Below are 22,630 nucleotides of genomic sequence, written 5' to 3'. Positions count from 1 at the left end.
GCCAGACAGGAGGGTTCCCTCCCAGTCGGGGAACACTTCAGCAGTCAAGGACATTCAGCCACCGACCTTCGGGTAAGCGTACTCCAAGGAGGCCTTCGAGACACACGACAACGCAAAATCGTCGAACAGAAATTGATAGCCAAGTTCCGCACCCATGAGGACGGCCTCAACCGGGATCTTGGGTTCATGTCACGCTACACGTAACCCCACCAGCGAACAAAAGTTATCTATTTTTAATATAACGGGTCAATTGCTGTCTTTTCCTTCCGGATGTTTCTGCCTCTCTCTCTCTCTGTTTTTTTTGTTCTGGCCGTTTGTATATTCGGTGGCCCTGTAGGTAACACCTATCTGTCTGAACACTTTGGTTGCCTTGGCAACGGGCAGTTGAAAAGACTATCTGTAATCACCAGGTATTGTTCTGTGATTCATAAATGCGAGAGGTTCGAGGATTTCTTGACATTCACCTGAGGAAGGAGGAAGCCTCCGAAAGCTTGTGAATTTTAAAATAAAATTGTTGGACTATAACTTGGTGTTGTAAAATTGTTTACAATTGTCAACCCCAGTCCATCACCGGCATCTCCACATCAGGAGAGTTCATGGCATGGGAAGAACTAAAATGCAAGTTTAGAAACTGGGGAGAATTACTGAAAGAACAATAAAGTAGGCATGGAGGCAGCACTACCCCATCACGTTACAACAGCCAAGTGCACTATTGACAGGCCTATAATTTACTGCAGGAAGGTTGCACTATATACTCTCTCACAGTAGGGGACACACTATACACTGCTGTAAAACACAGGCAAGAGCTAAATCCATTGGATGGTCACTTTTAAACCCTAATCTTTTGTGTGCTTATCACACAGGCATCAACAGTGGCAGGTTCTGCTTCAGCAACCTGTTTGGAAATAACTAATTACTACAGCGTGACAGTGGCATCGAAAGAGGTCAGAACCAGTGCCCATGATCTCAACACTCTAAGCTATGCTGTGGTGGACCACACTGAGTGAAAGTCACAGGAAATTACACAGGAAATTAAAGAATCTTCCCATTCCTCTCTCAGGAACCACTTGAGTGAGTTTGAATGCTTGAGGGCAGGACAACTCCACACTTGATCCTACATGAAGCTTTACAAAAGGAGCGCAGGAGAAATACTCAAAAAAATGTAAAATGACATAATTCTGTTCAAATATCCAGTTATCTATAGATCAAACCTGCTCATCTACAGAACAACAACTCGCATTTACATAGCATCTTTAACATAGAAAAAATTCTTAAATGGTGCTTCACAGAGGCATAAGGAAAAATAGACATCAAGCCAAAGGAGGAGATATTAGGAGGGTTGATCAAAATCTTGAGTTCAGCAAGTTCTTAAATAGGTGAGATTTAAGGAGGTCTTAAAAGAAGCAAGGGAGGTGGAGGGAGAGAGAGAGAGAGTGGTTTAGGGAGGGTATTCAAAAGCATGGGGCCTAGTCGGCTGAAGGCATGGTCACCAAAGGTGGGGTGCAGGGATGGGGGGTTGGGAGAAAATTTCAAAAGAAACCAGTCATAGGAATGGAGATTTCAGACTTCGGTGGAGTGATATCGTGTTGGAGGAGGTTACAGAGATTGGGGGGGGGAGAAGAGTCGCAAGTGAGAATGTAAACATTTTAAACTTGAGGCAGTGGAGGGCTGGGAGCACAGGGGTGATGGATGAGTAGGACATGGTATGGGATATATGGGCAACAGAAGTTTGGATGAGCTAAAGTTTGTGGATGGTGAATGAGGGATGCTGGCCAGGAGACCGTCAGAGTAATCAAGTCTGGGAGTGGCAAAACATGAACGGAGAGGCATCAATAGGAATCTGCAGTAGGTAAACCATAACTCAGAGCCTTTTCTAGCACTTCTTTTTGGTTTTTTGATAAATTTGAAAAGTTGATATTGGTAGTGAGGGTTTTGCATCCATTAAACCACTGCAGTTAGACCATGAAAAAACATTTTCTACTTACCCAGTTTATCAGGACATATTTAGGCAGACCAGAACCAGAGTCCTTGATGCTGCAGAATCCATACATCACACTTTGGTTGTCAAATTTTGTGGCAATTTCCTGCAGACCGCCAGCTGAACAATGAGAAGGAAAGACTTGTCAGAGACATTAAGGGCACATAACAAACGCTGTTTATGTTTAAAACTGCTAAATTGCAATGGTTTACAATGGACTTTCCCCAGTCACTCATCCTCCCTTGGAATAACATGATACCAACTTGAAAACAAGATGCATCAGAAAATATTCAAAAATGTGTACTTAGCGTGTACACATTTGAGGGGTTAACCCATCATTCCCCACATGCCTCTCCCAATCGATGGGCTGGTCAGGTATAAAGCAAAGGTTGCCTGGAACTGTCTGTGCAGATCAGTTGCCAGGTAACCAAAAAATTCAGCAGGTAATATGACATTATGGCTGATGAAGGGCTTTACTCCCACCCTAAAAGCTAGAATCCAAGGCTCAACATTGCCAATTGCTCAGACTTATCTACTTTTGTTAGGCAAGTTAGATTAGTACAAATATCACTATAGCCACAAATGTGTTCCAGTGAGAGTGAGCAGGCAAACACTGACTAGCGGAGTGAAACACTGACAGTTGGAATGTTTCCACATTTCAGCGACAGGGTGGGGGCAGGTGAAATAAGAAGACATGGTGGCAGCAGAAGGTGAAAGTGGCAGAAAAAGAGAGGGATGTTACAGTTCAAGCTTTTAAAACGGTCTCTTTTTGAAAACAGCGTCCCTTTTAACAGTTACACCAGGCTCTCCACAAGCAAGCCACATTCCTCGTGATCAGAGAGTTTTACCTCAGGGTTAATTTTGCAGTAACAATGCACATTGGACTTTGCATAGTATTCTCACTGTGTCCCCTCTCAATTCAAATGCAGAGATAAGAACAATACTGTCATGCATATACCCATGGGTGGTTAATGTCTTGTAAGGGAGTAACTTCCCCTTTTTAAACTCCTAAAAAGGACTAACAAACTGAAATAATCTTTTGATGAAGACAAGAAAATAAAGATTGTAATGCTTCAAAAAAGTTTTCAGAACACACAGTGAAGAGAATCTCCAACTTCTATATACTGTGTAATACTTGGGTTGTTACTGATCCTTTTCCTGGTCTCAGAAACTGCGCCTAGCAGCAAAAACTTCCAGTTTATGTATCATATTTTGCTTTGAAGCTGGTTTCCCAGCTGAGCGTGCCAATGCCAACCAGCCTAAAACACAAATTCACAACGGTGCTTCACTTGCTCAGCTAGTTTGAGATCAAAGAGCTCTGTATTTCAAGCAGTTCATTTATAAATGCTAAAATGCACTTCCATATCAGCAATACCAAAAATATCAGATCACACATTTAACAATACAAAATCTCAGTCACCCGCATAGAATTATGTTATAGTACAAATTCAACCGACTAAGGACACAGGCAAATATTTTAAAGTGTTTTTAAACAATCTGATGAAGGCTATTTGCATTTCAACCAGCCACCTTAATTAGCAATCCACAGACTAATTTAAATACAAATCAAAGGGAAATTCTTAAGACTTCCAAGAGGCACAGCTGGCTGATGCCATTTCAAACAGAACATCCATTGACTTCTAAAGCTATATAAGCCTAATAAGGCAAAATCTCTCAGTTTTGTCACAAGGGGTTGTGGGTTGTCGGTCTGAAGGAGAGGGGCTGTGCTCTAAATAAAAGCTGAAGTCAGTGTGACCTGTTATTTGACAGCCTGGAGTTTCACAGCAGATGGTGTATGTCAGCCTAGATTACATTATTGTAAAAATCAGTTCAGGTTCACATAGTAACTTCAGTACATTAATCCACTGTGAGCCTGAAAGAAAATCTAATATTACTATATTAATACTACCAGTATGTGTTTTATTTTTAAACAACAACTTGTATTTATAGAGCACCTTTAACATGGAAAAATGACCCAAGGCGCTTCATATAACTGAATCAGACAAAAATTGACACACAGCCAAAGAAGGAGATATTTGAAGGAGTGACTAAAATCATGAGGGTCTTAAAGGAGGAGAGAGAGGTGGAGAGGCAAAGGTGTTTAGGAAAGGAATTCCAGAACTTGCCTTAGATGGCTGAAGACACGCCTGTCAATAGTGTTGCGAAGGGAGTGGAGGATGCACGAGAGGCCAGAGTTGGAGGAACAGTTGTCGGAGAGTTGTAGAGCTGCTGGAGGTTACAGAGATAGAGAGTGGCGAGGCCATGAAGGGATTTGAACATGAAGATGAGAGATTTAAACTAGAGATGGGGGACCAAGAGCCAACTTAGGTCAGTTAAGACTGGGGTGATGAGTGAGCAGGACCTGGTACATGACACAGGCTGTAGAGGTTTGGATGAGCTGAAGTTAATGGAGGGTGGAAGATGTTAGGCCAGCCAGGAGAGCAGTGGAATAATTGAGAATGGAGGTAATAATAGTATGGATGAGGGTTTCTGCAGCAAATGGGCTGAAGCAGGGGCAGAGATGGGCGATGTTATGGAGGTGGAACTAGGTGGTCTTTGTGATGGAGAGGATTATGGGGTTGAAAGCTCAGCTCGAGGTTAAATAGGATGCTGAAGTTATGAACGGTCAGCTTCAAACTGAGACAGTGGCCAGGGAGGAGGACAGAATTGGTGACAAAGGGTACGGAGTATGTGGCAGGGGCTGAAGATGATGATGAATTGTTTAATTGGAGGAAATTGCAGCTTATTCACGACTGGATGTCGGACAAGCAGGCTGACAACACAGAGGCAGTGGAGAGGTTGAGGGAGGTAGTTCGGAGGTAGAGCTAGGTATCATCAGCGTACATGTGGAGCCTAACACCGTGCCTTTGAATAATGTCATCGAGGGGCAGCATGTAGAAGAGTAGGAGCCAAGGATAGAACAAAGTGGAACGTGGATGAGAATGTGATGGAAAGGATATGGGGTCAGAAGCTAGTTTGTGGTTCAATAGGGCCATTAGGTTGTGAACAGTTTGGTTCAACAACAACAATTTGCATTTATATAGCGCCTTTAACGTAGTAAAACGTCCCAAGGCATTTCACAGGAGTGATTATCAAACTAAATTTGACACCGAGTCACATAAGGAGATATTAGGACATGTGACCATGTTTTAAGGAGCGTCTTAATGGAGGAGCGGCAGCGAGGCGGAGAGGTTTAGGGAGGGAATTCCAGAGCTTAGGGCCTAGGCAGCTGAAGGTGCGAACACCAATGGTGGAGCGATTAAAATCGGGGATGCGCAAGAGGCAAGATTTGGAGGAGTGCAGAGATCACAAAGAGTTGTAGGACTGGAGGAAGTTACAGAGATAGGGAGGGGCGAAGCCATGAAGGGATTTGAAAACAAGGATGAGAATTTTAAAATCAAGGCATTTCCAGACCGGAAGCCAATGTAGGTCAGTGAGCACAGGGGTGATGGAGGACGGGCCTTGGTGCGAGTTAGGATACGGGCAGCAGGGTGTTGGATGAGCTCAAGTTTATGGAGGGTGAAAGATGAGAGGCTGGCCAGGAGAGCATTGGAATAGTCAAGTCTAGAGGTAACAAAGGCATGGATGAGGGTTTCAGCAGTAGATGAGCTGAGGCAGGGACGGAAATGGGCAATGTCATGGAGGTGGAAGTAGGCGGTCTCGGTGATGGAGCGGATATGTGGTCAGAAGCTCATCTCCGGGTCAAATAGGACTCCTAGGTTGCAGACGGTCTGGTTCAGACTCAGACAGTGGCCAGGGAGAGGGATTGGTGGCTAGGGAACGGAGTTGGTGGCGGGGATTGAAGTCAATGGCTTCGGTCTTCCCAATATTTAGTTGGAGGAAATTTTTGTTCATCCGGGCAAGCAGCGTGACAAATCAGAGACAGTGGAGGGGCTGAGGGAGGTGGTGGTGAGGTAGAGCTGGGTGTTGTCAGCATACATGTGGAACCTGATGTGTTTTCAGATGATGTCGTCGAGGGGCACATGTAGATGAGAAATAGAAGGGGGCCATGAATAGATCCTTGGGGGACTCTGGAGGTAATGGTGTGGGAGCAGGTAGAGAAGCCATTGCCGGTGATTCTCTGGCTACGACTGGACAGATAAGAATGGAACCAGGTGAGTGCGGTCCCACCTAGCTGGATCACAGAGAGGCGTTGGGAGGAGGATGGTGTGGTCAACCGTGTCAAAGGCTGCAAACAGGTCGAGAAGGACGAGTCCAATACAGTGGCTAGGGAGAGGGATGGAGTCGATGGTAAGGGGGCTGAAGATGATGGCTTTGATTTTCCTAATGTTTAGCTAGAGGAAATGCTGCTCGTCCAAGACTGGATGTCGGGTGAGCAGTCTGACAGTACTAAGGCAGCAGGGGGATCGAGAGAGGTAGAGCTGGGAACCATCAGCATATCAGCTGGCCATCTCTGTGGAAGCTGTTGCCAAAATTGACTGGAAAACTTCTGTGCATTTCATAATCACACCCATATTCTTTAATGCTGCTTCATCAGCTAATTACTCCTTTTCACTATGACTCTGAGACAAGGGGCTCAATATTGAAATGGTGGCAGGTTGGCAGCGGGGTGGGGGCGGGGGGTGTAGGTGCATGTGGCAACCCGAATAAAAAAAACTCACCTTTTCCGATACGATCGCAATGTAATTGATGGTGATTAAAGTTGTTTCCGGGTTTTGCGCGGCTGCCGACAGGAGCTGCAATGCCGAGGGGGCGGGGGTGGGGAGAGAGAACGAGAGAGAGAGACGTCCTCCAGTGCTGGAACAGAGAGTGGAGGCGCTGAAGATCAGGGGAGGAGGGAGGGGGGGGGGGAAGAGAGGAAGATTGGGGAGGGAGGTGGAGGGGGAGGGGGAAGATCGGGGAGGGACATCGGTGTTGGGGGGGGGGGAAAGAGGGAGATTGGAGAGGGAGACATCGGGGGCTGAGAGGGACATCGGAGAGGGAGACATGGTGGGAGAGGGAGAGGGGGATATCGGACTTTGGAGCAGGGGTTGCAGGTGACATCGGTGGAAAGGTAGGTTTATTTTGTTTTTTTAAACTTTGTGCAATGGTTTTTTATTTAATTTATTTTGTTTATTTTTGCCTGATCCGGCCCTTCGCACCTGGTTTCATCAGGCGTGAATCGGAAGCCATGGGAAAGCCGCCCAGGTAAGTTTAAAATTGTTTTAACTATCTACCAAGTCAGAAATAAAGTACCTTAAGTACCTCAATGAGGTACATTTGGTTCTTTAACTAGCCGGCGGGACTTCTGCATTTGGGAAGCGTGCGTGCACACAGTTGCTTCTGTGGGAAACCCGGAAGTCGGTGGGTTGGGGCCGGCTTCCTCACCCGCTCGGGATTTTTCCGATTTTGGCAGCCTCCAACGCACCCCATATTTATTTGAAAATTGGTGCCAAGATCACAAAACAATTTTTGCCTGAGCCTTTATGATGTCGGTACATAGTCGATTTCAGCTGAGACAATCACAGTACAGGACAGGGATTGAACATGGGACTTTCCTTAACTGGAGGGCTCAGTACCATCCTCCACAGCAGGTAGTGTATAGTGAATTCAGGTGCAAACATAAGAGGAGGCCAGCTGTGATAGATTTGATGGCATAAGTTGGACGAGCTGTTTGGATAAGATACTTGAGTGCATCTGTTCCCTTTTATTGAAATGCTCACAGCAGTTATCCAAAACAAGGTTTAATGTTAATGTCAATACTCTTTGTATCTTTGGTCATTATATTTAACCATCAATATTTTGGACCACAATCCTGTTCTAATGGATTTAGCTTCATAGCCCCCTGAGGTGCTGCTTTGGACAGCAGTTGAAGTGATATTTGTTAATAAGGGTACTCAGACCCTAAACCTAGATTTTTTGCATAGAATTTGCAGCACAGAAACAGGCCATTTGACCTAACAGGTCTATGCCGGTGTTTATGCTCCACACGATCCACCTCTCATCTTACTTCATCTCACCCTATCGCCATATCCTTCTATTCTTTTCTTCCTCATGTACTTATCTAGCTTCCCCTTAGATGGATCTATGCTATTTGCCTCAACCACTCCCTGTGCTAGCGAGTTCCACATTCTCACCACACTGAGTAAAGAAATTTCTTCTGAATTCTTTATTGGATTTATTAGTGACTATCTTATATTTATGGACCCTAGTTTTGGACTCCCCACAAATGGAAACATCTTCTCTACATTTACCTTATCAAACCCCATCATAATTTTAAAGACCTCTATCAGGTCACCTCCGTGTCTTCTCCAGAGAAAAGAGCCTCAGCCTGTTCAGTCCTTCCTGACAGTTGTACTCTCTCAGTTCTGTGTCATTCTTGTAAATCTTTTTTGAACTTTCAGCAGTGTTTCTATATATTTTTTGTAATATGGAGACTAGAACTATGCACAGTACTCTTAAGTGTGGTCTAACCAAGGTTCTATATAAGTTTATCATAACTTCTCTGCTTTTAAATTCTGTTCCTCTAGAAATGAATGCCAGTGCTTTGTTTGCCTTTTTTATGGCTTTGTTAACCTGCATTACTACTTTTAATGGTTTGCGAATCTGTGCCCCGAGATCCCTTTGCTCTTCTACCCCATTTAGACTCTTATTAACCAAGCAGTATGTGGTCTCCTCATTCTTCCTAACAAAATGTACCACCTCACACTTATCTGTATTGAAATTCATTTGCCATTTAGAATCATAGAATCATAGAATGGTTACAGCACAGAAGGAGGCCATTCGGCCAGTCGAGCCCATGCCGGATCTCTGCAAGAGCAATCCACTTAGTCCCACTTCCCCGCCCTTTCCCTGTAGCCCCGCAATTTTTTTCCCTTCAAGTACTTATCCAGTTCCCTTTTGAAAGCCATGATTGAATCTGCCTCCACCACCCCCTCAGGCAGTGCATTCCAGATCATAATCACTCACTGCTTAAAAACGTTTGTCCTCATGTCGCCTTTGGTTCTTTTGCCAATCACCTTAAATCTGTGTCCTCTGGTTCTTGACCCTTCCGCCAAAGGGAAGAGTTTCTCTCTATCTACTCTGTTTAGGCCTCTCATGATTTTGTATACCTCTATCAAATCTCCCCTCAATTTTCTCTGCTCTAAGGAGAACAACCCTAGCTTTTCCAGTCCATCCACGTAACTGAAGTCCCTCATCCCGGGAATCATTCCAGTAAATCTTTTCTGCACCCTCTCTAAGGCCTTCACATCCTTCCTAAAGTGCGGTGCCCAGAATTGGACACAATACTCCAGTTGTGGCCGAACTAGTGTTTTATAAAGATTCAACATTACCTCCTTGCTTTTGTGCCCATTCTGCATTTACATGTCCATTCTGCAAGTTTATTAACATCTTCTTGCATTTTGTCAGTATTCCTCAGTATTAACTATACCCCCCAATTTGATGTTGTCTGCAAATTTTGATACAGTACTTCCGATTCCCAAGTCCAAATCATTTATGTAAATGTGAACAACAGTGGTCTCAGTACTGATCCCGGTGGAATACCACTTCCTACCTTCCGCCAGTCTGAGCAACTACCTTTAGCCCCTACTCTCTGTTTTCTGTTTTGTAGCTAGCTTGCTATCCATTCTGCTACTTGTTCCCTGACTCCACATGCTCTGACCTTAGTCATGAGTCTACCATGTGGTACCTTATTGAAGACATTTTGAAAGTCCATATACATTACATCCACTGCATTATCCTTGTCTACTCTTTGTTACTTCTTCAAAGAATTCAATAAGGTTAGTCAAGCACGATCTTCCCTTTTAAAATCTGTGCTGACTATTCTTTATTATATTCTCGGTTGCTAGAAGTTTTTCTATTACATCTTTGAGTGAAGATTCCAATATCTTTCCTAGTGTAATATTTGATCCTGTCCTTGTAACTTTTGACCTCACCTCCTTATAACCTTTAGTAGAGCTCGTATGACTTTGTCCTTTGCACTTTTATCAACTTGAAATTGTACTTACTCCATTTACACTAAGCACATTGATTCGCTAGTTAGGAATATGTAGTCTGTCCGTAATCACAAGCTGCACCAATTTGAATAATGTGCAGCTATTACATAATTTAAAGGTTCAGTGGTGTCTACCATTTTGATGTAATGCCCATAATCACAGATACCTTCTCCCTACTGATTTATTAGCAGTCCATCCATCAAAAAAACATAAATCCTTTGTTTGCAGATTTTTGTTTGCTGCTTTTGTAGTGTTTTGCAGTGTAAGTATAGAAAGATTTCACAATTAGATGGACATATTCATATAAAAAGTAAAAATAGCAACATCAAAGGTACTGATTAGTACTCCAGTATTTTAGTATAATTGAATGCATCTAACTAACAGCTTTACAACTATGACGCAATACTTGAAAAAAATCAATGCCCTGCTGTATTGATGGTGCTTATTTTTTGAGTAAGGTTACAATGGCAATCACATTTTAGCGAGAGGCTAATGTCAGACTGCCAATGGCAACAAAGTAGCGTAAGTTCAGAGGTGGTGTTATGTTTTTTGGTTTTACCTACATATTTCTCTCATGCTATGCATCAAAGACCACTCCCATAAGCCAGCCCTTGTTCCCTAGAAACTGGAATGTGTGGGTGTAAAATTCAACTTTGGAGAGGGTACAAAATGGGCGGTAGCAGATCGGCTCCCAATTATACACCCTTCCCCGATTTTCTTTTCCATTGAATTTGATGGAAAGGAAAATCGAGCTGGGTGTATAATTGGCAGCCGATCCGCTACCACCTGTTTTGTGCCACCGTCAAAGTTGAATTTTAACCCCAATATCTGGTAATGCAGCATCAAAAAGAAGCAACTGTCATTGTAGCTAGCTAACTGGATAAGGCACAAACCCTCTCATGTTCTCTGACACTTTGGAAAGTGGAAGAATAAACACTTCATCAGGCTGTGGTGCACACTATAAACTATGGAACAAGTTTATTAAAAGTAATGGATAAGAAGTAGCAATAGACAATGAAGCAGTGTAATACTGCACTACTTTTAGCTCATGCTCCCTCCTCAGACACAACAACAACAAAATGCAACACTTGGCTAATTCTACTGATAATACTAAATCTGGATGAGTGGCCATACCGTAACTCTTATATTTGGGTACTCGTGATATCTTGCGGAGCTTCACGAGAATACCCTCCACACAGGCTGTGGTACACTAATACAAGTCTCAGCCTTAACTCGATAGTAGCACTCTCCTCGCTCGGTCAGAAGATCATGGGTTCAAGTTCCACTCCAGAGACTAAAGCACATTATTTAGGCTGTTACCTTATTGCACTACTGAGGGAGTACTAAATTGTTGGAGGTGCCATCTTTTGGATGAGACATTAAACCAAAGCCCCAGTGGACATTCAAAATCCCATGGAAGAGCAGGGAAGTTCTTCCTGTGTCCTGGTCAATATTTATCCCTCAACCAACACCATTAAAACAGATTATCTGGTCACTTTGCTCAATTGGTGTTTGCAAATTGGCTGTGCTTTTCCCTATGTTACAACAGTATTTCATTGGCTATGCAGCACTTTGGGATATCCTGAGGTTGTGAAAAGGGAAGCTCTATCTAAACTACAACTGAAATACTGATGTACCTTCTTCCAAAGATGGAGATGTCAATCAAACATTCCTAGGGTCATAACCAGATTCCTTGAATTTCAAGTCTTCCATCCATTGCCAAGGAAAAGGGAATAAAATATGTATCATTCACAATTGAATAAGGTGGGCCAGCTTCCACAGATAAGAAAACAAAAGGGATGCTTGACCATGGGGTATACTTGTACCCTTTGAAGTTCAAAACTGGGATATAGAAAAACAGATAGTGCCTTCCACAGTTCAATCAAATTTACCAACTTAACGCAACTGAACTTCCCCCAGAGGCAAGACACCAATTCATTTATATGGTGTTACCAAGCACTTTACCTTAATTTGATAAATTTCAGGTCTGTAGCAAGTGGTTTCCATTTGCTTTGCAATTAAAATATATTAAGATGTTAAGGGTACCTGTACATGCATCAACTGTGAAATGCTATTTCCAATCACACATTCAGGATATGGATTATACTCAGTTAAGCAATGGGTTTGCAGCAAGGCAGATTTAAAGTGACCAGTATACATATTTTAAAAAATGTAGACTTTCTGAAATGTAAGGAAACTCATCACAAACGCATTCCAACTCTGAATCTTGTACCTAAGTTGCTAAAATACCAGCAGCAGGTGGGAGGGAGGCCTTTTGTTTAGGTATTTGAATTGAGGACTAACTTAGAAGAAACAGGTCTGCAAGTGCCAGACCTCCACCCCCCCCCCCCCTTCCAAAAATGGGTAGCAGTTACAGGCAGAAGATCTGGTACTGGAATGGGTACTACATTATCGAAGGCCAAAAAGACGTCTTACTACTTAGGAACATCAGAGACATTGACAATAAAGATTGACCAAGTGAAAATATGTCAAAACATCTTTCAAAGAACGAACCAGATGACTAAGAACATTGGGGATTAAATTGGTTAACGCCCGAAAATGGAAGCTGGGATAGTGGTGCGCAACTAACCCGTGCCCGGTCGTTGAGATGCAGGCAGCACCTAAGATTCATGCTGCCTGATGATTTCTATGATTGCTGCGTGCAGCCAGCACTACCTGCCCTGTTGAATGCCTGCATGCACCAGCAGGGGGCCCAGATAGCGGGAGTAGTTGCACCACTTAAAGGCAGCCTGCACCTCTTAAAGGGAGGTGCACTCTGGCTGCAGGAAGTGGTGGAAGTAAATTGTGAAGTGAATCTGTCCTGCAATATAGTGAAGCATGGTGATGATGGGAACTCTGGAATTTTTAATAAGCAACAACTTAGCAGCTCAAAGTTTGCGGGACTCTGATATTTTCAAAATATAAGATACAGGTCTGAATGGAGATCAGAAATCACACACATTAAACACAGATGCAGGTCCCGTCCTTATGTTTAAAAACTGTTGACTTATTTTAAAACATTGGATAAAGGTTGCTCACAACCACATCCCACATCCTTCCCACATCCTCCAATCTGCTGATCTGAGTTTGTACCAGGCCTTCGAGAGAGCGTGCACCAAGGCTGTCTGATGATGCACTAGAGGCCTTGGTGCAAGAGGTGGACAGAAGGCGGGGCATCCTATAACTGCAGGGGGGGCAAGAGGCTCTCTAGACATATGCTCCCGAGGCAGTGGGAAGCAGTAGGGTACAAGGTCAATGCCCGAAGCATGGCGCCAAGAACATGGATGCAGTGCAGCAAGAAGTTCAATGATTTGACACGAGTGGTCAAGGTGCGTGAGTTCAACTGTGAAGTAGCATATCCTATCAACTGCACCACTATCCGCATCCACTGCTCCATGCACTACACCCCCCCATCACCCACCTACCAACAATCAGTACTCAACTCTTCCAATCGGATGCTTCATCTCAACCTCACACATTACCACTGTTGCAAGCCGCACATCCACATCTCACAGGTCACACGCACTGGCAGCTTTCAACCATGACAGCAACATCACCCAAACATCTTGCAGGACACTCACCAACACACTTCCCGCTTTCTTGCAGGAGAATGTGGCGCATTACAGGAGGCAGCAAGTGGCAGTGGCTCCATGGAACATGAACCTGCTGTCCTCCCTCAGGATTACAGCATTCCTGTCCCACCCCTGTCACTTTGCCAGTGCCCTTGCTGTTGCCTGTCAGCTAGCCAACCCACTCCCTGTAGAGTGTTGAAACTTCATTATAGGAACATAGGAACAGGAGTAGGCCATTTAGCCCCTCGAGCCTGTTCCGCCGTTCAATGAAATCATGGCTGATCTGTGACCTAACTCCATATACCCACCTTAACCAAAGGTATTAAGGGATGTGGGTCTAATAAAAATCTATCAATCTCAGATTTAAAATGAACAATTGAGCTAGCATCAACTGCCGTTTGCGGAAGAGTGTTTCAAACTTCTACCACTCGTTGCGTGTAGAAGTGTTTCCTAACTTCACTCCTGAAAGTCCTGGCTCTAATTTTTAGGCTATGTCCCCAGTCCTAGTATTCAAGTATAGGAGACCTCCAAAAATAGGTACAAATGTGGCTGCAGCCAGAAGCAATAATCCAGCAACTAACCTAAAACTCCTGCATGATTCCTTTAAATAGGGCTGGTGGAGGGTCCCCCATGCCGTTTAAGATAAGTTCAGCTGTGCGAGATTAAGACAGTTCATTGGCTGGAGAGTGGAGTTCCAATATAGCAGCGGTCCCTCTAAATCAGCATTACACACCGATCTACCTCATAGTCTCCCTACTCTACATGCTGTCGACGTTCGTTAGGTGCAAGTGCGCAGCCACTTTTACCAAGATGGCGTCCTGCGCACACATCTCAGAAGCCATTTTCGGAGCTTAGGAGTCTGCGTAGCGCCTACACAACGGACGCTACGCGACCCAATTTAGCCCCCATTGTGTGACAGTTGTTTTTTTAAGCTGTCCAGCTGTTTTGGGAAGGAAACTTACATAATTTCTGATCATCGTGTTTTGGGGATATGTAACATTATATAGGGGAGCTACTTTTATCACTTGATTTAGATCAAAATTTTTATTACTTTCTTATACAAGTAAGAGCCATTTAATTTTCTTGGAATCAACTGCAAGCTATTTTTTGATTAAATTACTGAAAATGCATCAATGTGAGTGCCCTTGTGAATTGACCCCAAGCGGGTGGACAGCCACTGGCAATTGAAAAATAATTGTAAACAGAATAAAATCAACCCATAAAATGTAAAATTAGCAGATGTAGTACTGTTTGTACCTTTTTTCTTTTTCTTTTCTGTATTTTTCCTCTCTCTCTCTTCGTGTCTTTTTTTCTTCCCTTAAGTGTGCACATCTTTTTTTCCCTCTTAGCTGCTGGCTCTATCTTTTACTTTTCCATTTTTGTCAGCTCGGTGCCTCTTTTCCCTGCTTTGCTGTTAATCTTCATTGCTCATACCAGTACCATCAAAATTCCCCTCTTCCAATCACAGAATTCTCTGCTAAAAAAATGGATGGTTCCAGCATCGCTGGACAGCTTCACTATTTCTAAATTTGGGAGAGTAGCCACATACCTCAGGATTTCATCTCCTATCAGTACATCATGGGACCCCTCCATGCTAAAAAGAAGGATCTTCTTGCTCTGTGTGCTTTCCCCAGCCCAACAAGAAATGGTACTATGAAGTACCTGACAAGGTAAAAGCCAGAACTACACTGCAGGCCAATTTTGCTCTCAGTATTGGAGAGTCAATGAATTTTTATCACATAATTTCAATCTCTGTGAATCTCTAGATGTCACATTGTAGAATTATATAGAAATTGCAACACGGAACAGGATGTTCGGCCCAAGCAGTCTATGTTAGTGTTTATTCTCCACATGAGCAGTAGTCCCAATCCCATGTGCCCGCCCTAGTCCCATTTCCCTTTATTCCCCTTTTATTCAACCACATGTCTAACCTATTGTTAAATGCTGACATGGTCTCTGCTTCGATCACTAACTTTGGTAATGGATTCCACAGCTAAAAGTTTCTCCTTCTCTTAGTAGGGCTTGGAACAAAGGTAGGCGATAAAGCAAATTAAATTAATAACATCTAACAAAGGTATGATGAAATGTCTAAAAATGAAAATGAAGCAACTGGGCAATGCGCAGTGCTCCAACAAATCAGAGCACCATTGCCCAACACCATATAGTGGTGGCACACTGATTAACAAATGAATGGAATGGGAGATTCAATCTTGGCAACGGGGTGGTGGCAAATAGACTGGCACAGTGCACTGCCTCATTACCACATTCTGCACTGGCACGGTGCACTGTCTATAGATAAGGCTGTGTAATAAGTAGAAGGGTTTCTCTCATCTCTACCTCCAATGCTTGAATAGCAGAAGCCCGTTGCAACCTTGCTTCACCTTGACAGAAAAAAGTAAGAGTTCTAAGCAGCTAGTGACATTGCAAAACATTCAACTCTTCTCCTTAGCCTGTCAGTGAGTAAGGTTACACATCTCAACAGGTTTAGATATGTGAGGATGTTGGAAGGTTATAGACCCATATAATTAGAAGTCTGCCAATACAGACATATACTTGAACAGCAATTCAGCAATTTTAAATTAAAGTGGTAGATTATTTAAAGGTTGTCGCTGCACTGTCCATGACTTATGTAGATCGATCCGCAAATCCCACGGAGTGCTGAGATTTGAAACTTGCTGTACATTAGCCAGGTATGCATTTCCTTACAAGACTGTAATTAAACTGGGTTACTGCAGAATATATTGCATCTTTTATTTTCAAATGAGGTGAATCTGGATCAAATCCAGTTGGAAAGGCCTAATGTTAACTAGAGGCATAAATCTAGCCTGCATTAGTCACATACCTCCTGAATCGGCTAATTTCAGATTGTCAGTGTTATCTTCGTAAGTGTACAGGGCCCTGTGGAGAAAAAGAATTCAGACCTGTTAATCAGCTTAGGCACCACAACATATCTAGCCCATTCAAATCAAAAAAAACAATTATAATATTTGGCACAAATTAAATGTATTAGATTCTATAGTACAATAACTCTACATATTTTTTGCATGCCCACTGACTCACTACGGTCCAAATTCCCTCAGATCTCTAACAGATCACAGCGTTACTTCTCATTCTTTTTCAATGACAGGACATGGAGTTTGGATAAAAACAAACTGTATCATTACAGTCGGAAACTCACACTTTTACAGCACAGTGATAGGATACTCTGTATCCCAACTGCACCGTATTGATGCTTGGAGAAACCCAAATATAAGAAAGCATGGAATGAAAAAATGTCATTGGTCTATTACTTCCAGACCATGTGTAATAGACCCCAACAGGGGCTCAACTACAACTTACATTTATTTGGCAATCTTAGTGTAATAAAACATCTCATAGCACTTCACAACGGTGAAAATAACCAGAGACTAAGGAATGGAGAAAGAAAGATTGGGGTGGTGAATGAAAGAATTATTGAAGAAGTTTTCAGGAGGCTTTTGAAGGAGGGGGGAGAGGTAGCAGGGTGGAGGGAAATGGCTTTGGTGTCGTCAATGTTGAGCTGAAAAACTTCTTGCTCATCCAGGACTATGCAGTCAATCAACGCAAAGGAGGTTGAGGACTCTAGAGTGATGGTAGAGATGTAAGGTTGGGTGTTATCAGTGTAGATGTGAAAGAAGTTTCTACAAAGTCCTTCTCCTCAAAGATAATCAAGTGAAACTCTAGACTATCTATGTAACCTCACATCCTACATTACTTATTTTTGGCTGATTGCGTTCCATGATATAACATTTCCATGGTGCCAGATGCTCAGGAATTATTGTAGTCCATTGAGTATTTTATCATTTCAATCTGTATTTATCCCTATCACCTTCAATCCTGTTCATAACCAGCTATTTATTCAGCTTATTTTTAATATTTAATCAATCAACGCAGCAACAAACACTTCTGCAAGTCCGTTCATGTAACCACTGTTCTGTGAAGGGAAAAGATCCTTTTATTCTTGTTGAGGCTCTGCTAATTTTGTACTTGTGTCCTCACTGGATGCAGGGAGGATGTTTCCCCTGGTTGGGGGGGGGTCCAGAACAAGGGGTCACAGTCTCAGGATATGGGGTAGGACATTTAGGACTGAGATGAGGAGAAATTTCTTCACTCAGAGGGTGGTGAACCTGTGGAATTCTCTACCACAGAAGTCTGTGGAGGCCAAGTCACTGAATATATTTAAGAAGGAGCTAGATAGATTTCTAGACACAAAAGGCATCAAGAGGTATGGGAAGAGAGCAGGAATATGGTATTGAGATAGAGGATCAGCCATGATCATATTGAATGGCGGAATAGGCTCGAAGGGCCGAATGGCCTACTCCTGCTTCCATTTTCTATGTTTCAAGTTCTACACTCAGAGTCACAGTTAAATAACCTGTTTACATCTACATTATGCATCCCTCACAGAATTTTAAAGAACAGGATCATGTTGTCTTTCATTCACCTTTTCTTTAATACAAGTTCAGCTCAGTAAGTAATAGAAAATCCCAGGTCCCACTATAAGCATCCTCATCACTCTTCTTTGAACCGTTCCAATATATCCATGTTCTTTTAGAGATAGTGTGCTCAAAATTTCACAAATACAACAAATATGACATCACTGATAGCTTGTACTTGTAATCAAATGCTTTCAAGGTGGATCCCAGTTAGCTACCTGTTGCCAAATCTAAAACTAGACAGACGACATTCATTGGATAACATACTAAATTTAATAATGTATACTTTCTCCTAATAAGACATAGAATTAAGTGAAAAAACAGACTTCTATTTTTTTTTAAAATACAGGGGCTGGATTTTCCTCTAGGAATCTGCCTGTTTTCAGGTGGTCCGATAGCAATATTCAGAGGAATTTGGGCAGGGAAGCTTACCGTGAATCCCCACCTCTAATATTAGCCACTGACATTTTCCTCCCTCCTCACTGCCAATGATTTCCCTCCTTTCCCACGTCTACACCACTGATGGAAGGGAAGATCAGAGGTAGCAGGACTGTGGCAGTGGGAGGCAGGAGGACTGGTTGCAAGGTTGGAGGAATGGGCACTTCTCCTCCAAGCCCCTCCAATGCCTGTACTGCGGATGCTGGGCTCAATCAGAGCCAAATCAAGATGCAGTGTGGGCACACTCAGGTCACCTCTAACCCCTTTAAAATTGACTCCGCCTATTTGAGGTGCTGCAACCAGTGTCCCATGGCCTCTTCCACTCTGGTAGTGGCAGACTCTCTCTAAAGAGCAGAGATACAGCTGGGAGCTTGCTATCCATATGCAACTGAAAAAAGGATTGGGGTCAAGTCGGGGTTGGACTGGTGGCTGGAAGTCTGGTCTCGACCCGCTTCTGGCAACAATACCACCCTTAAAGATAATCTCTTCCTGGTCTCCAGTTTATACTTCAAAAATTTTGTGACAGCCTACTTAAACTGCATGGGTGGTAACCATAATCCCAGTACTTGAATAGCCTCAGCGAGAGTCTTTACACCATACAGTAATGGTACAGTACAGTGGAATGTATTCCACAAGATCGGATCCCAAACTTGCACTCCCCCGGAAATCATATAGCTTGTACTAGTCAAAATGGCTCCATTTTAAATAGGGTAGTTTTCAGGAAGGCTGCAGGCACTCTCTCCCTTCTCCCGGAGCAAAGCACAATCTGGCAGCCAGTTCCGCCCACCACTCAGCAGCCAGCTCACAGTACTGGAAGTGATCGCGGTGGGGAGTAAGTTAGGCATAATAAAACTAGATACTGCTGTAAGGATCAAAAACCCCTGAGGTCTTGTGCAAGAGTGTGGACAGTCACATGTGGAAACACAAAAGAAATTCAATGAAATGTCTGAGAAGGGCCTATTAATGTCAGATGTTTTTACCTTATATGGAATTGGAGATTAAATAATTTCTGCGGTATGATTAGTTTATATGAGAACTGCAGTTATAGATCTGAGATGTTTTTGACCAAACATAATTTTATTAATCAGAATGCTAATCCTACATATATCCTAAATTAGGAACAGAGAGAGATAGTTTTTGGCTTTGATTTGGTGCCAGCATTACGTAGGCCCACCTCCCAGGAACTACAGTGCATTTCCTGAATTAGCTGCTCACAATAGCACACATGATGTTGGCAGCATGCTTAGCACACATACAAAAAAAAATTGTTAAGTGCAGAAGCACCCCACTGAGATCTAGTGGCATAACATAGGGAACCTCCTCTGAATCAGACCCAATGTACAATGCTAGGCAGAATCATAGGCCAGATTCGATGGATATTTGGACACTAAGGGAATCAAGTGTCCAAAAGGGGCTAGAAGTGGCCTAAGTGTGTCCAAGATCGATGGATGTTTGGACACTAAGGGAATCAAGGGATATGGGGATAGGGCGGGAAAGTGGAGTTGAGGTAGAAGATCAGGCTCGAGAGGCCGTAAGGCCTACTCCTGCTCCTAGTTCTTATTCACACCCATGCATTCTCCCACACTGAGGTTCTGATCTCAGCTGTGGCACAATGAGAAGCCACCAAACTAAGGGCATAGACTTTGGCACTGGAAGTAAAATCAGGAGTGAAAATTGTTCTCAGGTTGCTGTGAATTTTCTAGCAAATAGTTTAGGGTAGCTTTGACAAAAGCCTACAGCCTGGTTGATTCCCTTAGATTGCAGGTACTCTTTGGCACAGGACACCGAAAAAGGATAGGAAGTAATCAAACAAAAAGGACATACTACACTTTTGTCAAAAAACAGGCATCACCCATAAGTGATGAAAATACAGTCTGGTCTGCCTTTAATATGAAAATTGTTGAAAAGTGCCTCCTCATATCATCACTTCCAAAGGTTTCGCTTTGGCCAAATTTAATCTGGTAATAGTGGACGGCAACAGTACCAAGACAGCAACCCAACACAAGTCAGCATCATCATTTGAAAGGAGTCTCAATTTAGGTTATAGCCTGGTCAGTAAGTTTGCATACCACTGCCTGCTGGCATGGTGTGAACCCTGATACCCTGGATCTGTAGAAAACTTCCCACTAGTACCAGATTATACAACAGTTCTCTTGGGGAAGCCATGTGCAAACAGCCTCATTGGTATGTCGTTAGATTTGAATCCTATAACACAATGGTATTGAACCAGCATTTACTGTAATACAGAGGCACATTTGGTAATGCTTTCCCTTTTCTGAAATGCTTTTCAGCCCTGTAATTTTCTTTACTCAGAGGGAAAGTCAGCTTGAATTCTCCCGGCATAGGGGAATAGTGTTGTTGTGGAGAAGGGTTTTCTAACTATGGAAGGTGTGAGGATGCCAGAATCACTGATCACATCTAGTGTTACAAAATTATTCTATCAAAGTCTTATATATGAACATGGGTTTGCACATAATTCCCCAGATAAGATTAGCCATGCCGTTGGAATGAGGGAGGGGGTGCATAAGGAAAAGTACCAATGGAAGGCAAGCACTTTTTCACAGGGAGAAAAAAAAACAAGAGAGACGGCCAGACTCAGGAATATTCTTATGGATCATCTGGTGGCTGAATTATACAGGCCAAGCTAGAAAACTAGCAAATGCTGAAGCACCTCCTAAAATGCTGACAACTCAAGAATGGCCCTGATTATAAGCCTTTGACGTGTGAAATCAAGTTTACAGGAGCGTCCTTAAGTATCACCTAAAATTCTGTCACTTGTACTAAGCGGAAAACAAATAAGTACAAGAAAGCTTGAAGGAGGAATCAAAATATTGAACACACAAAATTGGTGGTGCATTTCTAAAGGGATCTGGAGGCATACTCCACCAGGAAATTTACAATTTTTACATAAAAAGTTATGCATTCCAGTTAACCTTAAACGATTTTCCATTTCACAATTGAAAATATCGAACTGCTGTTTAGATTTTCAACAGACCAACCAGATCATCACTTCTTCAAAAGTTACCTTAATGGTCATTTGCCCACATCCAACTGTCTGTACAATTCAGAGGCACTCTATTTCCTCCCTTCCAAAATACCCAGTTTTCAGAAACACGTACCCAATCCAACACTCCACCCTTTCACTGAGAACTCTCTCCTCACCCACCTAGTTTATACTGGTACTCTTCACCCCTCAATTCAAGCTGGTTCCCTTCTTCCACCCTAATTCATTCTCTCTTTCTCTTCCTTTCGGATGTTTCTCTCTCTCTCTCTGTCTCTGTCTTTGGGTTCGGACCGTTTGTATATTCAGTAGTCCTGTATGTAATGTCTCTCTGTCTGATTGCCTTGACAACGGGCAGTTGGAAAGATTATCTGTAATCACCAGGCATTGTTCTCTGACTATATATGCGGTAACCTTCAAGGAATCACACACTCACCTGACGAAGGAGAAAGCCTCCGAAAGCTTGTGATTTTCAAATAAAACTGTTGGACTTTAACCTGGTGTTGTAAGATTCCTTACATTTGTCCACCCCAGTCCATCACCGGCATCTCCACATCATGCCTAATTCAAGCTGACATTCTTCTCCTTCTCATGCCCTCTCAATTCAAGCCGGCACTCTTCTTTTCACCCCCCTCCTGCTGATTACCACCTACCGCCCTCCCTCAGCTGATGAATCAGTACTTCTCCATGTTGAACACCATTTGGAGGAAGCACTGAGTGCAGCAAGGGCACAGAATGGACTCGTGGTGGGGGATTTCAATGTTCATCAAACCTCCAATGGCAACAGTAATTAGTCTAATTCGCCTCAGAAGATGCCTATTGAAACCATTTTCCCACGGGGAATAACTTGTGAAAGGGCTTTAAAGGAACAGGCCAGATTAGCAGTGAAACGTCACAACTATGCTCCGGCTCCTAAACGACCCATGGGAAAGCTATGGAAGAAACGCTAGTTTTACGTAAAAAGGTTGATGTAATTTGTAACTGAAACTTGCTTTGAGTATGTGCTCCTTCAGGCTGCTCTGTTGACATTTGCAGTTGTATTGTTTATGAAGGATCCACAAGACGACACCCATTCAAAACAGAGACTCTCCTTCCATTGAACGTAGAGGACTGTCACAGAGCACTGAGCCCAGCGTGCCACCGTGAAATTAATTTAATATGGAGTAATGGAGGCCCAATCCAATCAGCCTGCTGTCAAATGGTACCCCTTTTGAAAGCAAGGTGGGGGCGGAGGAGGATTTGAGCGTATG

At 43.1% G+C, this 22,630-nt stretch overlaps 1 protein-coding gene across 1 annotated transcript in view; it reads right to left on the bottom strand.

Annotated features, from left to right (window-relative positions):
* The window catches only part of LOC137332552 (drebrin-like), a 183,406-nt gene that overhangs the window by 43,823 nt on the left and 116,953 nt on the right, over positions 1-22,630 (bottom strand). The window contains exons 2-3 of the mRNA XM_067996464.1: positions 16,330-16,385; positions 1,986-2,098 (exon numbers count right to left, since the gene is read on the bottom strand). Of these exons, the coding sequence (XP_067852565.1) occupies positions 1,986-2,098; positions 16,330-16,385 (169 nt within the window). The remainder of the gene's footprint in view (positions 1-1,985; positions 2,099-16,329; positions 16,386-22,630) is intronic.

Source organism: Heptranchias perlo, chromosome 14 (assembly GCF_035084215.1).
Source record: "Heptranchias perlo isolate sHepPer1 chromosome 14, sHepPer1.hap1, whole genome shotgun sequence".
Taxonomy (NCBI): domain Eukaryota; kingdom Metazoa; phylum Chordata; class Chondrichthyes; order Hexanchiformes; family Hexanchidae; genus Heptranchias; species Heptranchias perlo.
The sequence above is the reverse complement of the archived record's forward strand: the minus strand, read 5'-3'. Positions and strand labels throughout refer to the sequence as shown.